This window comes from Trachurus japonicus, chromosome 20, assembly GCF_045865225.1.
Source record: "Trachurus japonicus isolate A0001 chromosome 20, Traja_1.0".
Lineage (NCBI taxonomy): Eukaryota > Metazoa > Chordata > Actinopteri > Carangiformes > Carangidae > Trachurus > Trachurus japonicus.
This window is the reverse complement of record NC_140926.1, coordinates 9144126-9159851: the sequence shown is the minus strand read 5'-3', so window position 1 is coordinate 9159851 and position 15726 is coordinate 9144126. Positions and strand designations below refer to the sequence as shown.

At 42.5% G+C, this 15726-nt stretch overlaps 1 protein-coding gene across 1 annotated transcript; it reads right to left on the bottom strand.

Annotated features, from left to right (window-relative positions):
- Positions 1-1203: 1203 nt before the first annotated feature.
- On the bottom strand, positions 1204-13930 carry LOC146966411 (uncharacterized). Its single transcript, XM_085763629.1, has 5 exons — positions 13633-13930; positions 9905-10023; positions 9641-9794; positions 7845-7890; positions 1204-7108 (listed from the first exon to the last, which is right to left on the bottom strand). Exons 1-5 carry the CDS (start codon positions 13743-13745, stop codon positions 1925-1927), a joined length of 5616 nt encoding a protein of 1871 aa, XP_085619755.1. The 5' UTR covers positions 13746-13930; the 3' UTR covers positions 1204-1924.
- Between the last annotated feature and the right edge of the window lie 1796 nt (positions 13931-15726).

Below are 15726 nucleotides of genomic sequence, written 5' to 3'. Positions count from 1 at the left end.
CTGAGAATGATTATACAGCATGATGATGAGTTGAGAAAAAAACAGATCAGAAACTGGATTTAAAAAAGTCACAAAGGGGTTTAGTCCTCATACAATCACAAACATACAATAAAATGATGGTATTCTCATGTAAAATAAATAGTATCCTGGGGGATTACTAAACAATAATTGAGATAAAGTGACTACATAATCATACATTGTCTATTTTCAAAGTACCACTAGGACACCACTAGATGGCCAAAGAGCTCCACTTAAAAGGGTTATCCCCCCCATAGTGATGTAGAACAGGTAATGTTACAGTAATACATAGAAGGAACATCCTATAACGTAAAATCTAATATCCTGTTTAGTGGTTTTAATGGGATCCATTTAATGGGATTGGTAATTTCCCAGCCTGGGCTCATCTGCAGCTTCATGTAATCAAATTCCATTCAACACGCATTCAGGACACAGAGGAAGTACATCCAACATTATTTCCATATGCCAAAGGAGGAAGCCTGTTGCAAAACTTTGATATCCATGGTAGTTTTATATTCACAGAGAAAAGCAGATAAGCTGTCTCTTGGCAGCTACATTCTTTAGTGTAGTGCCTTTACTAGCAGCACAACTGACTGAAAGAAGCGCTGCCCATTCTTTACGATGACATAAAATGGAAAGACTGATTCAAAGTCAGAGCTCTGAAGACTCATGATGACACATGATGTTAGGCTGTGCCTGTCCCAGATGATGTCATGGCTAATAAAAGGGACACAGATTGTACCGCCTCAGTGTGACTGTGTCCATGGAAATATTATTCACAGTAGAGAAAGTCAAGGACACAATGTCCAAACATGCAGGTGAAGTAACAATTTTACACCCAGTTTACTGGATGCTTTGTCCAAAACATCACCATAAGAGTTCATGTTAACACAACTAACAGAGGGGAACGCCCACTTGAACAATATGAAAAAAATGTTGAATAACTGTACTGCCCCACCCACAGCAGACACTATTTAGAGTTGATAGCGTTATGATAAATTGTGGTCACTGAAAAAACTCCCTACAGACAGGAATATCTCCTCGGGCAGTGAATGTTTGGTTTGTCATGCCAACAATTAGCATACCTTTTCACTTATTATGGCATGTAAACACTGGTGGGAAACACAATGAGAGATCAAACTACGTAAGTAGTAGAAAGCAAGAATGTAATCAAGTTACTCCCAATAATGTTGGAAATATATTTATTTATAAAATAGATCTATTAAGACATTAGATTGTCACTGTGCAAATAAGAGCAGGCACTATACACTTATATTTGAAAACAAATGTTAATACAATAATGTGATTTAAAATTCATCCCAGAGTACAAAACCTTTTGAAAGTAACACTCTGTTTAAAAAGTTCACTAGGAAAATAAACTGTATTTGCATTATGCCAACAACATTTACCACATTTTATTTCACTCTTCAAACATAGAAGAAGACAGATGATGAAATATCATGAGAGCACATTTATCCACATCACCTCTGTAAAGTAGCAGAATGAAATGCAAATCTAAAATTGACAGCCTAACCATACACACTGGATTATTGATTGGTCGTTACAACGCTTACGCAGATGTACATCCCTCCCTAATCCCATGCAACTGCCAGAACTGTAAATGGTGAACAATGGTTATTTCTTATCCCTACACTGCAGATCTGCAGTAACATACAGAACTCTGTACATTAAAACATTGGTAAAACTATGCTGACAACACCATGCTTGCTCATTCAACATGACAGCAACCACCACTTTTGAAAAGCAAATCATGCAGGAAACTTTGACCATTGACCTCAGTAATCAACCGGGGCAGGTCACTGTACACCTCGGATCTCTCTCCCCTTTCTACAATCTTTAAGTCCAGGATCACAGAAGAGACTAAAGGACTTGGAAGAGTTGTCATTCACAATTCTGTCTCCTTTTCTTCACCTTCACCTGTTTCTAAGTAATATTCATCATCGGTTGTTGTGTCTGAGCTGCTGTCGGAAGACTCCTCAAAGGTGCTAAGGCTGGAGATGTAACCTCTGGAGGGCAAATGCCCTCTGGAGGCCTGGCTCTCCACTGACTGTGCACCTGGCAAGCTGGGAAATATAGGTGAGGAAGGGCTGGTAGGTTTAGATATGCGTCTGGAGGGTGGTGACTGGGGAGGGGTTGGAGGGGGTGTAGGGGGACCCTCTGTATCCCATCTAAAGTGACAAGTGTTCATGTTAGGGCTCCACAGGTGGGATGGCTTTGAGGCCACGATAGTTACAGGTTGAGAAATTAAGACCTCTGACCTACAGTTTGCCAAGCGTCTGGTTATTGATCGAGGGAGAGATCTTGATCTCATTTTACCTGGGTCACTGGGGAAAAATGGCATCTTAGAGTTACTTGAAGGCGTGGGCCCCTGACTCATTGTGGTCCAGTCAGGTGTGGTGGTCCACTGATCCCAGTCTCTGCCAGAGCCTTCAAAGGTCAAGGAAGAGAGGTCTCCAACACTCTTGAATCTAGGTCCAGTGGAGATACGTCCAGGCCCTGAGGGTCGACTGGTAAGCACTGAGCTTACAGAAAATGACCTCCCAGGCTCAATTCCATACTTTAAGTCGGCATACGAGGATGCCAAATGTTCCATTTCTGGCCCTGTACCTGCACTTGGAGGACCTGTGGACAACCTTCTTCTTGAACCCCCCAGGCTAAGCCCCTCCCCTGGCTCACATGGTGAGGGGGATTCCCTGCGACGCTGCAACTTGGGGCTATAGAACACACTATCATCTGTTACGTCAGGTGGGGTAAATGGGGAGAGTGGGGCAAGAGAGGAGAAGGGAGAGAAGGGACTCCTGGGACTGGGTGTGGACTTCCTGAACTGAGGATAACCACTTGATAGGTTTGAGCTCCTACCAGGGCTGGGATCTCTGTGTGCCGGGATATGATCTGTCCTGTTGTTATTGTAAAGGTCAAACTGGTGGGCTTTTTGGTTGTGGGCTGTCAGATGAACTTGGGTTTTACTTTCAGACTGATGTCCTGCATAAACCTCCTGCTCATTGTGTGCAGTATCTGGAGTTGATATCTCTAACCAAACTGGGAACATATCTCCTGCTGTTGTTCCAACTACAGGGGAAGGTGGTATAACAGTGCATCTGTTTTGTGACAATCTGTTTGTACCCTCTGTTATCTTTTCACTGTCCTTCAACACCACCTGACCCTCCTCTTGCTCCTCAAGAGTATCAGCCGTGATATCACCAGCACTTTGACTATCAATTGATCCACTTACAGGTGGTGCTTGGGAGGACCGTTTCCATTTCCATGTAAAAGATGGATCATCATCAGATCGTTTAGTGCTGAATGTTTGTCTCAGCCTGTTAAGGACCTGGTCCATTTTGTTGTTGGTTTTGTTGGCCCTCTCTGAATCTGACCTTGACAAAATTGAGTTAGGTGAGCTGACACTTTTCTTTAGTGCAAACCTGCTTCTCTTTGGGCTTTGTTCACTGCTGTTCTCCACTGAGAAGAATCTGCTTTTACCCAGTACACTCTCCTTAACTCTTCTGCGGTGTCCCTCATCATCCTGGGAATGACTATCCACTGAGCTTTCACCACTAGAGCTCTGATCTGATCGACTACATAGCTCACCTGACACTCCCTTACTTTGCATTGTGAGTGGCTGTTGTTTTAATGTGTTGTCCAAAGTAGTAGTGTTTCCAGTATGTTGAAAGGGTTTAGATGTAGTGTTCTTCGGCACCGGTTTAGCTGTGTCTACTTTAGGTTTAATGCTGTAAACCAGAGTCTGAGTTACACACGAGGAATCACCCTGCAGAGACTGTGAGCTGATATGAAATCTGTTGTCGACAAGTAAAATCTGGCCGTTCTGATTATCTTGGCTGCTATCTTTGACATGATTATTGTTGACTTGATTGGTTTCTGAAACCCAGCTCTTTGAAAGTTCTTGCATCGCAGTTTTGTTTTGGAATGGCAAAGATATGGTCTGTGGTGGGCTGATAGGTGACAGGGGGGGTTTGGATGTGGGCATGGTCATGGCTGCATGTTGATCAGTATGTGAGGGACTATACATTTGCCGAGGGGTTTCTGGGAAGAGGGGTGATCTGGGTGTTAAAGTCTTAGTCTCTCCTTGTGTTGACCTGCTAGACATAAGACTGGAGTAGGGTGTGGAGCTGTATCGAAGCTTATAAGCACTCGAAAAATCAGGAAGGAAGGCGGAAGGAGAGGAGGAACTGCACTGGACTGTACCAGACTCAATAGAGAGCGTCCTCTCCTGTCTAGGTGTGGTTAGGTCCTGTTTTCCCTGGTAAGAGATTGTAGGATCACAAGGTCTTTGCTTGGATCTCTCTAGATCTCTGGACGTTAAATCAGCAGAATCAGATGACAGGGATCGATATTTCCCTCCTTTTCCCACCTCTATGCTGGATGTTTTGGGCATAGGGGAGCGCAGAGAAGATGTGTTTGTGGTTGCACTGTTTGATCTTAGAAAAGAAAAAATGATTGGAGCTCTAACGCTTCGGGGGGACCTGTTGGGAGATAGAGGACGTGTTGGCCTCTCTATTGTGTCAGGCTCAGGGTGCTGCAGGTCCACTGAGTCATCCCATGTTACTCGTCTGGCTCCCTTTCCCCCTTTGTGGGGGTGCAGAGTCTTTGGGTCTCTTTCTGGGCTACTAGAAAATGCCCTCCCTGCCTTGGGGCTGGGAGTTTTTGAGTAGTTGGCGCTAGTACCGATTGGGGTTGCAGGAGGGGTTAGCAGAGATGAAAAGGTATTAGGGTTGGGAGAAGATGCAATGGCACAAGTAGCAGGGGGAGTCAGGAGGGATGGGCTGGGACCAGATGTGTTAGAAGAGGAAATGGATGCTGTGGACACAGAGCTGTACTTTGGTACAGACAAAGAACTGATTGTGGGGATCAGGCTGGAAGCTGGTTTAGGGTGGAGAGATATGGGAATGGAGCTTCTTTCAAAGCCAAGAGGTGAGGCAGTGTTGATGGATTTGGGTGTTTGAGGAGAAGACTCCGGGTGCACTGAAGTATGAGTACTGGTCTGTGAAGAAACTGAGTGAGAATGGAAAGAGGAACAAGTATTGATGTTTAGGGTTGGGGGGAGACCAGAGGTAGCTTTAGAAGTAAGAGCTTGACTGTCCAGAGTGATACTCGTAGCAAGAGAAAATGACTGCTTTGTAAACTTCTCAGAGTCCTTGAATTGAGGAGATGCAAGGGCACTGTTGGATTTGGATGACCAGTTGTTGTTATTGTATTTTCTGCTGTTTTCAGTGGGTGTATTTGAGCGCTTGGGGTCAAGCAAAGTGGGTGGTGATTCAGTTACATTTGCTGTAAATGAACTATTACTTACATCATACTTGCCGCGATCTGTAGAATGACTCAGTGATGTCTGTGATGCAGTTCTCCTAATTTTAGATGGGGACAAAACAGGCAAATTATAAAGCTTTTGTGATTCTTGGGTGTCTAAACTGGAATGGTACTGCTGTTTGAAAAGCCTGTCTGTTTTTTGGTCAGATGAATCCTCAGAATTTCTTTGTCTGTGGTTGGGAGTCCCTCTCTGAGGCTTCAGGAAAACATTCCTGTTCCCTTTGGACACTGACTCTGTTGTACTTTTGTTGTCTCTGTTACTGGGGATTTGACTACTGTATCTTTTGTTGTCAATGGGCCCAGGGGAGACCAAGTGACTATTATTATTGCAAGGTATGTTAGTCTGGTCTTTGGTGTTGGTTGGATCATTGGGGGTTTGCGAGGAACCACCTTCTGGAGCAACTTGTTTCCACCAGGAAGTGGATGTCAGTGTGGTCCCTCTAGGATGGGGGTTAGCTTTTAGGAGGGATGAGGGATCATATTGGAGGTATCTGGGTGTTGAGACTGAGCTCTTTGAGGATAGGTTTGCATTTTTGTCCAAATCCCTGAAAATCTGTTGCCTCTCTAATCTTTCTCGACTCATAAATGCCAGTTTTGAACCTGTTTGAGGTTGCTGGATAAAAGGTGTACTGTCTGTGTCTCTGTTTACAGATGAAGATGGAAAGAAGGGTGATTCAGATGCGTTTCTGTCTCTGCGGTTGGAGGACAATGTGGAGAGGGCAGGCCTGGACTCTACTGTCCTATAAGAAATGGATGATGGAGGGAGATGGGACTTTAACCTATCTTGCTCATTCTTGTTGAGAAAGGTTTGAGAGAGGTGTGACGCGAACAGGTTTCCTTCTTGATCACTTGAACGGTTATCGTCAGAGAAGGAAGAGCCTGTTTTAGTGTTCAGGCCACCAGAGTTAATTCTTCTTAAAGACAGAAGCAAACTGCTGGTTGTTGGTTTGGAGCTCAAAGTTGAGGCTGTTCCTTGATGGCCAGCTTGTGGATTTCCCCTGGGAGACAGTGGAGATGCAGTTGAGACTCGAGGCCTTGCAGCACCTGCATCTACTTCCCTTTTGTCCATCCTCCCAGAGTTTACATCCACAGAGAAAGTCTGAAGCATTTTCCTCTTAGAGTCATAGTCCAGTCTTGAAGGACCACTCTCAGTTGACCAGTCCATTGTATTGCTCCTGGTGTCCAGAAATCTTACTCTCGGTTGGGGTTGTGTTTCATCCTTCAACCTACTCTCGATACCATGTTGGTTTTGAGTCTGCTGGAAGCCTCCATGTGCATGGTTTGACTCAATATTTCTCACATCTTGTAGACTGCCATGGACTGGATTCCGAGTTCCCTCAAATCTTTTGGACCGCCGTAGTCGGCCACTCCAGTGTGGCGCAAGAACCGTAACCACCGTGGAAGACAGCATAGTTACAGCAGGCTTTGACAATTTGTCACAACTCTTTTGGTACTCAGGGTTTGTATGGTCCTTTATATCTTCCTCTAGCTCTACTGACCCAGAGCCAGTCCTTTTTGATTGTGCTCCACATGGAAATACGTGCAAGCCATTACACTCATGTGGTACAAAATCACCATGAGACGTTTGCTCATTTACACTTAAGTCCTTCTTATTGTCCAGTTCATTGCAAACAACTCCAACAATGTCCTCTTTCCTCAAAGCAGGAAATGGTAGTGTCTCTGGTAACAGGCAGTCACTGTCTGTCTCTGTGGGGGTAGCTGACGGTGATGATTGTCTGCTTAACTGTTGAGAGAAATAGAATTACTGCAGATAAACAATACTGTGTACTAAATAGACTAAACTAGAATTGCCAATCACTGCAAGTTGAATTACAAATAACATTTGTTATATGAGCAATAACATTCAGAAACTACGTCTATTACTTTTAGTGCCATTTCTGAAATAATTTAGTCAGATAATGATTCATATAACAACATAACCTCCCAGAGAGGATTTGAGTTTATAAATGTAGACCAGTTACAGCATGTCCAGCTCTGCCCTGAACATTGTAGCCAAACTCTTTTCATGCGTCAGCTTCAGAACCTCATATCTCATACCAATGCAAATTGTGTGCACAGCAAAGTAAAAAGCAGTTACAGTAAGTATGTTATCAGAGTTATAAAATTAAAGACGCTGGCAGAAGCCAGAGTGTCAGTTACTGTGGTGTCGCTGTTTAAGATAGGTTCAGTTCCCAAGGTGTAACTATCTTACTAGATTCTTGATGAACAGGTTACTTTGAAAGACAAGAGATTTCCAAGGACACACACCCTATCTCTATTAACACTTAAAAAAATAACCAATCTCAGATGATGTCAAGAGTATACACAGTGAGGTCTAATGCTTTCAGAGTTTCAGCTGCTTTGAAATTGTTGATTTAAATTATGTACCTACACACTGATTTATTGGGAATATTTTGGATTTGATCTGTGTCCCATTTAGATTATGATCTATTATGATTAAGACTGTGTATGATCTTTACCTGGCAGCAGCCGTCCCCAGTCTCAGCTCTCCATGGCTCAGTCAAACTGGCAAAACAGGGAAGAGCAGAAAAATAAAAACCATTAGACACACATGTCAGGATTACACCTGTCAGTAGACTTGTCATATTATATAACACCCTGCATTACCCAACATAATAACTCTGAGCTGGTTCAGGTAGTTAATAATGGAGATGAAACACAAGACCTGTTTTTGATCAATTTACCTGAGGAAATAAAACCTTTTATGTGTTGAATTGTGCAATTTTTATACTGTGGGGGGAAACCAGGGAAGTGGTCTGGGCTTGTCGTTTTTGCAGAGACCATATCAGTGAGGATGTGAAAAAAAGTGCTGCAAGATTTTACCGCGCAGATAAGAAAAATCAGCAGTGTGATAATATCTACTTTCATTTAAGATGTTCTCACATTTCACTCAGACACACCTAGGCTTATGTTTTTGTGTGAAACATCTGAAGACTTGGATGTCTCACATTTGCCACTGTAATGTGGATCAACAGGATGCCCAGCATTCCTCGGCTCTGTCTGCCAATACTGAACTGTTCTCACTGTCACATGAGCACTGAAGTCACACCTCACAACCAATTATGAAAGCGCTTGCAGGGCATTTTATGTTGCACACGGCAGCACATGGATCATACACACACTAACAGCGTTCTGTCTATATAAGGACTTGTTTAGTGGTAAAGACTGCAGGTGGCTCTGGGAGTTAATGAGGCGTGTCTCCTCAACCAATGAAATTTGTTTGATCCATGACCTTTATTAAGAAGTACAGGAGCCTCTAGAACAGTGTGCAGAACTCCAAGTTAAACAAATAAATGCAAGAGAAACTTTGCAGCACATGCTCAACCCTCTTGTCAAATGCAGTTATGTCATGTCAGATCTGATCCAAAGAGAAAGTTCAACATAAATCTGGGTAACCAAGGAAGCAGGTCTAAACTAAGGTAACCTCACACTCTGCTGATCTGCGGTTGATAGGTGACAGTTTATGACACATTAACAGCAAGAATTTCAGGTCAGGGTTTCTGAAAGGGTGGTAAGTGCTTCATATCTCTGTATATAGGATTTACTAGGGCCCATTAGTGTTGGTGGAGGGGTATGGGGTGGGGTCACTTTTGTTGAGTGCACTTCCTTGTGTACACAACACAGGCAGACCAGATACAGCATCAGAGGCTAAAGTACGCAGATAGGGTTGAGTGGTTCAGTCACTGTTTGATTTAGTGATGGAAAAGATTGAATTGACCCAGTCAGAACAGCAGGGATGCACAGAAAAAAAAACACAGCTGGTCAAACCTTGATTACGTCAGACACGCTGCCTCAACACACTGCAGCATAAAAAAAGACACTGGCTATGACTGATTGATAAAACATGTGCAGTATTTCTGTGCAGATGCCAAAGGACCTGAGCCTCTTGAGGAAAAATAACCGGCTCTGCCCATTCCGGCTTTACGGGAAGCTCCGAGAATCTAATTTCTAAGAAGCACTGACACAGAACTAAGGGGCCCGTTTCAGTTGATAATGATGTTTTACTTCTTAAGAATAGTGGTCTTTGATGGTGTCTCGGTGAGTTTAAGCTGGCTCGGGTCCTTGCTCAGTGGACCCTTCTGAAGTGGACACTGAAGATTGTTGACCTGTGAATTCATGCACTAACTGGTGACATAATGTGTCGCATGCCAAAGCGAGGCCAACCAATCAGATTACTCTGTTAGCCCCTGGACTATGGACCGGGAAATAAGTATTTTACCTTTCATCGCTCAGAGCCTGTCTTACTCCGGCTTACCTGTGAGGACAGGAGTCAGGCTTCGGCTTGGGATTATGTCCTTTGTGAAGATGTAGCTTCTCGGAAAGTGTTAAGAGGAGAGAGGAGGTGAATCTGGGTCCAGGAAGCTTAGAGGCCTCCTTCTGTTTTATTCTCTCTGCTCCAAGTATCGGTGCTGTAACAGATTCAGAGCAGCTGATTCAGCGCTTGACAGTAACATAATTAAATTCTTGATGCTTTGTATCAGAAATGTTACTCATGTGTGTGTCTCTGTGTGTGTTGCACCTCTGTTTGGTTCCTCCTGACTGATGCCTGATAGGTGATGGTCTTGGTCTATTGTGGTTTCATCACCATGGTGACCTTCTTGCTGGAACCTCTCTCCAAATGTTTGATCCTGCTGTGCCCTACAAAACACAAAAAGGTTGAAGGAATTTATCGTCATTAATTCTGAAGATGGATTCATTTTCATTTCAGTCTTTTACTTTCAATAGGATTTTCTTGTTCTATGTTATTTCCAGACTGATACAGTGAAGAAGAAAAAGAAGAAGAAAGTCATGCTTCTCTCTTCTTATCACTCCGATTGTGTTGCACTGATAAGATGTGGTTATATAATTTTTCAACTGTGCCCACTCCACACTTTCTCTTACAACCAGTGTACAGCGCTCATGCACCCACTCACACACACTCACTCACTCACTCTAACATACATATCCACATTTACTGCTGCAGCCCAACGCTGAACCCACACTACGAGCCGGATAAGGAGGAAACCCAAATATGAATGTACGTATGTGTCAGTGCAACCTTTGTTTTATAAACATAACAGATGATCCGTCACAGGCGTTTCCAGGATCACTGTCTCTTCTATCTCAGCTCAGTGTTCGATGTGTGGATGGTAATAATTGATTAGGAACCAGAGACCTGATGAAATCTGTAATAAAATCTGTGTTTTCTCTCTCAACACAGAGCTCTACCTCTTACCTGCCTTCAGGGTCGATTCACTGTGTTCATTACAGCATTATCTCTCTATGATGCAATTATAAAAAGCCTGACATGATGTGACACGACAGTGAGCGTGGAGGAAGAACTTTCTGCTCTTCAACAGCCACATCAGTGCCAAGAACAACAGACCTTTTATGCGGATGGTACTGAGTGTTTTTATCCTGCCTCTGCCCGAGGCAACACAAGAAATATTACAGCCATATAAGCGCTTAGTGTAAACCTGTAAGTGACCTTGTTTGGAGACTTATACAAGCGAGTGATTGGCCTGTGATGACAGAGCATGAGGACCTGGTGCACACTCGAAATCTGCCATCACAGCGTCCCACAGTTAAAGTTGATGAGTCTAGTCCTAATTAGCTTTTTTCTTGTTTACCATAAGCCTGTGCATATTCTCATTTGTCCAGGTCATAGTATCTCAAAGGAGTTTTCAATCGAAGGCAGTTGCGTTCGATTGAAAACTCCTTGAAAACTCCTTTGAGGTTCTTGTTTACCAACACAGCAGGTTTGATCACTTTCTCCTTCAGTAAATCAGACTGCGACAGACAGTTCAATAGTCAGACGACGGCTTAGATTACTTCCATTGTCATTGAATCTGAGGATCAATTATACAATCCGTGTCCTAACATGTGGAGGAGCAGCAGCAATAAGTAAATGTTTCGCATTTCTCTTTGAAGAGAGTCACTAACAAGATGGATTAAGAAGAAGACTTGTTTTTCCCCTTTGATTGACCAGTCAACCAAATGCCTGGAATAACTGTGTCAGTGTTGTAGGCAGAGAAATTGCATCAGCATAAACGCACATCTGTGGTGGATCTGAGGCTGCAGATGTTAATCCAGACAAAAACCAGTGATCCTGGAATTAGCAGCGTGATCTTAGACCTCTTTCTCAAGATGGCATTTTCTCTTACACCAGTGTAACATCCAGTGACAAGAGCCTTTTATTAATCACTTTCAGCTACAGAATAAATATAATAAATCTCTAATGACTTTGATTGAACTATAAAGGATAATGCTAAAGATTTTCACTGACCTCCTCCAGCCTGTAAATCAAGGTTACTGTGTTGCAGCTGGAGGATTAGTGGTTTAATAACAACTGATGGACCAGATACCATTATACCATCAGTTTGTAGTTCTTTTTGTGTGCTGATGATTTTCCAGTGAATATAGTTGAAAACATTTTAATCATAATGCTGTAAAGTGAACCTTATAACCTCATAACCAATTCAACAACTGAAATTAACCAGTGAATGCTATTAGCTGTGTTTGAAAAATGTCCTATTTGTTCATTTATTTAATTACCAAAATCATTGCAAAAATAATATGTTGATTAAACAGCAACTGTTTCAGCTGTAAATCTTTTCTATGCAATCATAATGTTTACTTTTTTCAAATAAGCACAGCTACTGTTCTGAAGTATGAATCCATCGCTAATAAAAATGAATTGATTAATTAAATGTTAAAGAAAATATAGGCTACCCATTACTTTCCAGTTCCACTGAATGCCAGTCAGTGACAGCAAAAATCTGATTTGTGTAGTTTATCAGTATTTGACATTTTTCTGCCATTTTAGCTCTGATATATTATCTAACACGAGAAACCAATGATCGGGACAATTGTAGTTTGCTTTCCTATTATAGTATTAAAAGAACAAGAGTTAGTTTACCATAAATGATACTGGGTCAGACTGTTATCGCACAGATTCCTGTTCAGAGAGTGAACTCAATAAAAACTTCAGACTTGAGTGACCTCTGACCTAGTGCTGATAAAACTATGTTGCAGCCATACCACACATACATTATCTGCGTGTGAACCACATCTCTGTTTGTTTTAATGCTTTGAGAGCTGAGTGTTATCTGCGCGGCGCTCTCCGCTCTGCTGCAGTTTGCGCGGCGAGCCTCATGCCTGGCTGTGGGTGTGTGCTGGGATCTGCCAACTAAACACTTACATAACCACAAGGATCCAGCCTGCACTAAAGTGTGGGTGTGTGTGTGTGTGTGCTCACTTGCTGCTGACAAACCCATGTAATGTTCTAATTACTGCAAATGATCTACACCCTGAACATCTTTTCAAGCTTCATCCAGGGACAACCTAACAACTTTTGCATGAACAGATGGAGAGACCAGGTCGAGACTTGTTCTGTTTGCTGCCACACCTTCACAAAAGCAGTTTATCTTTCTATACGTGGGTTTATCCTATAGGAAGTTAATGCATGTGAACAGATATTAAGAAGAGGGCTAAGCTTTTGGACATGCACAGACTGCACATACTGGTAACAGGCCTGGATATGCATGAGCTCGCTGAAGCTTAACTGGACTGAAACTTAACCAAACCCAATGACGATGATGGTGTTTCAGAGCAGCTGGAGTCAGTGTATGATAGGTAGCCTAATGATAGGCTATGTATTATAAACTCGTTCACTCAGGTATAATCACTGCAATTTGTGTCTATAGGTCTATAGGCTTCTTTTTAGAGGCCAAACCCGTTTATTTTAAAGGGCAGCACAAACCGTGACCAGGAAAAGACATTTAAATTAAGTGTTAAGAGACAAGTTGCCTTGATTTTCACATTGAAATGTCTCTAAAACACCGTATTGTACACATTTCTGCGACTTTTACAAGTTCTTCTGGGCGGGTTCTGTGGTCAAATAACGCCTGTCCAGTACTATTTCGGCGTTAAACCGAAGATAAAATGTAAAATTAGTGAAATATCTTAACGCCGGATATCCAAATATTTAAACCACGCAAGGAAACACGTTTTCATTTGGCTGAGGGACACGTGTGTAATTACAGAGAAGTACGACAACGTTAAACAAACAGATTTCCAGAGGGAGTTCAGCTCCGGGTTCATCACCGCGGTCAAAGAAAAAGAAAGTCCACAGCGAGGAAACGGAAACATAGAAAGTGCGCAACAACATCCAACATGTCGATAAAAGCCACAAGACACATAATGATAATAATAATACAAGTATTTGGTAAAAAAAAATGAGCGGTAAAGACGGTGTAGCCTACTTACCTCGCTGTGGTGCTGCGTGTAGCTCGTGTCGTCCTGCTCTGCCTCTGAAGCGTCGCTCCGTCTCCGTCTACAACTCTGAGCTCCGTCTCTGCTGCTGCGTCACTTGTTGACATCCTCTTTGAACCGGTTCAGTCAGACTTCACCGCTCTGCCTCCACCAACTATGCATCTTTTTTCTTTTCTGTGTGTGTGTGTGTGTGTGTGTGTTTTTTTTAAGTGCCGTGTTGAAGCCGAAGCCCGCGGTGACTGAACTGGGAGCTATGCAAGTGCACGTCCATGTTCGAGCCAGGCAGAGTCAGTCAGGGTCAAAGATCAACACCGACAGACCGACAGGTGAGGCAGGTGGAAACCATGCAATCATCGCTGCTACTGGTTTCTATCCTGCATGTCCACATTTTCCAGCTGTTTTCATGCAGTGCTGCCCTTTTATTATATGGCCTATTTTATTACATGTTTGAGGATAAACTAATAAACCATGTGATTCAGTTATGTAAGAATAAAGCTTGTGCAAATTAATACATTTTTTGTAATAAAAATGATTTGATTTATTTTTAATCCAACTTCATTTGGATCAAATCAAATGATACTAAACACTGAGAAAGGTCAAAGGCTTTACTACAGATATAAGCCCTACAGTTTTTTTTTTCCACTTTATTCACACACACAACAAAAATCATAGTTGGCTTGATAGTCACAAGGTGTGTGAACTGGTCTCCTGGGGGAAGCTAACTGAAGCTTGTGGTAGGAGCCATTTACATACATTAGACATACATTTGACACACATTGTTCCTACAAAGAGCAAACACACACTCACAGGAGGGAGGAACATTTCCTTTTGAACAGAAAGAAACCTTCAGCAACCCTTCATGATTACAACTGCAGTATAGCCCACATTTAAAAATCTTCAACCTCCAAAATAACACAAACATCTGCATCTAAAGAAAATGTGGGATCAGTGAGAGAAAGTCCTGCACAGGTCTGTTTTTGTTTCTACTTAATGCATGTGTTTGCCTTCCTCAGAATTAAGACTCGCACAAGACACAAGACAGGACAAACATTTCTTTTTTTTGTCCATCAGGCATCCACACCCTGCACCACCTGGCAGACACCAGATGCTCTTCACTGCCCTGGCTCGGTTCCTGCTGGAAAACAAAGCTCCTCCTTCCTGTTTTGACAGTTCACTCCTTTTATTCCTGCATCAAGCTGGATAAAAGAGGGAAGCCACGACTTTGTTAGCTCTACATCCGACTGAACACACTCAATAATTATCTCAGTTTTATTAGTAAGTACAAAACAAAACGTGCACATGTATTTTGCAGTGAACTTGTTGGAGTGATCTTGGTTTAAAACCTTCAAAGAGATGAAGATTAGGAACGCTATTGTGTCCAGTTGCGTGACTGCAGCGGTGACGACTCTGCTGGATGGGGAGATCAGTGAAATCCACTGACCTCATTATGAAGCTCATGAAACCAGTTTAGGACGACTTTTGCTTTGTGATAGTGTCGTCATAAAGGGTCAACAACAATACTCAGATTTGCTGTGGCATTCAGATCATGATTGATTAGTATTAAGGGCCCTAATTGTGCTTTCACACCATCACCTCCGGTCTGGACTGTTTAGCCAATGCAGGTTGGGTCAATGACTTATTGATGCCGAATTTTGAATCCACTATCGTTATCATCGAGGTTATGTTTTTCCACTGTTGAGGGCTTTTATTCTTCGCCGTGGCCGTCAAAGGTTTCATTTGTTCGCTCTGATGCTTCCCTGTTCACCGCAGTCATAAAGAGTGGTTATCTGAGTTACTATAACCTCAGGGAGAGTAGCTGCTGGAAAGTCCAGCAGCTAATGGGAGTCTTTAATAAACATAAACATAAACTATAACCTTTGTGTCAGCTCCAACCGGTCTGTTCATGCTCCTCTGACCTTTCTCATTAACAAAGCGCTTCCTTAACTGCTGCTCACTGGATGGTTTTTGTTTATGTCTCCAAGAGACAGTTGTGTATAAAAAAAATAGGGGATTAACAAAACAACTGAACAAAACAAAACAACTAAACATCAGATTTAGTTGTTTAGTTGTTTTGTTCAGTCTGATGTT

Excerpts from the sequence above, each read along its gene's own strand:
- LOC146966411 (XM_085763629.1), bottom strand. The coding sequence starts at position 13,745 with ATGTCAACAAGTGACGCAGCAGCAGAGACGGAGCTCAGAGTTGTAGAC. Across the intron at positions 9,795-9,904 it reads TCAGGAGGAACCAAACAGAG|CACCGATACTTGGAGCAGAG; the intron begins GTGCAACACACA and ends AATCTGTTACAG. Across the intron at positions 7,891-9,640 it reads CCTGACTCCTGTCCTCACAG|TTTGACTGAGCCATGGAGAG; the intron begins GTAAGCCGGAGT and ends CTGTTTTGCCAG.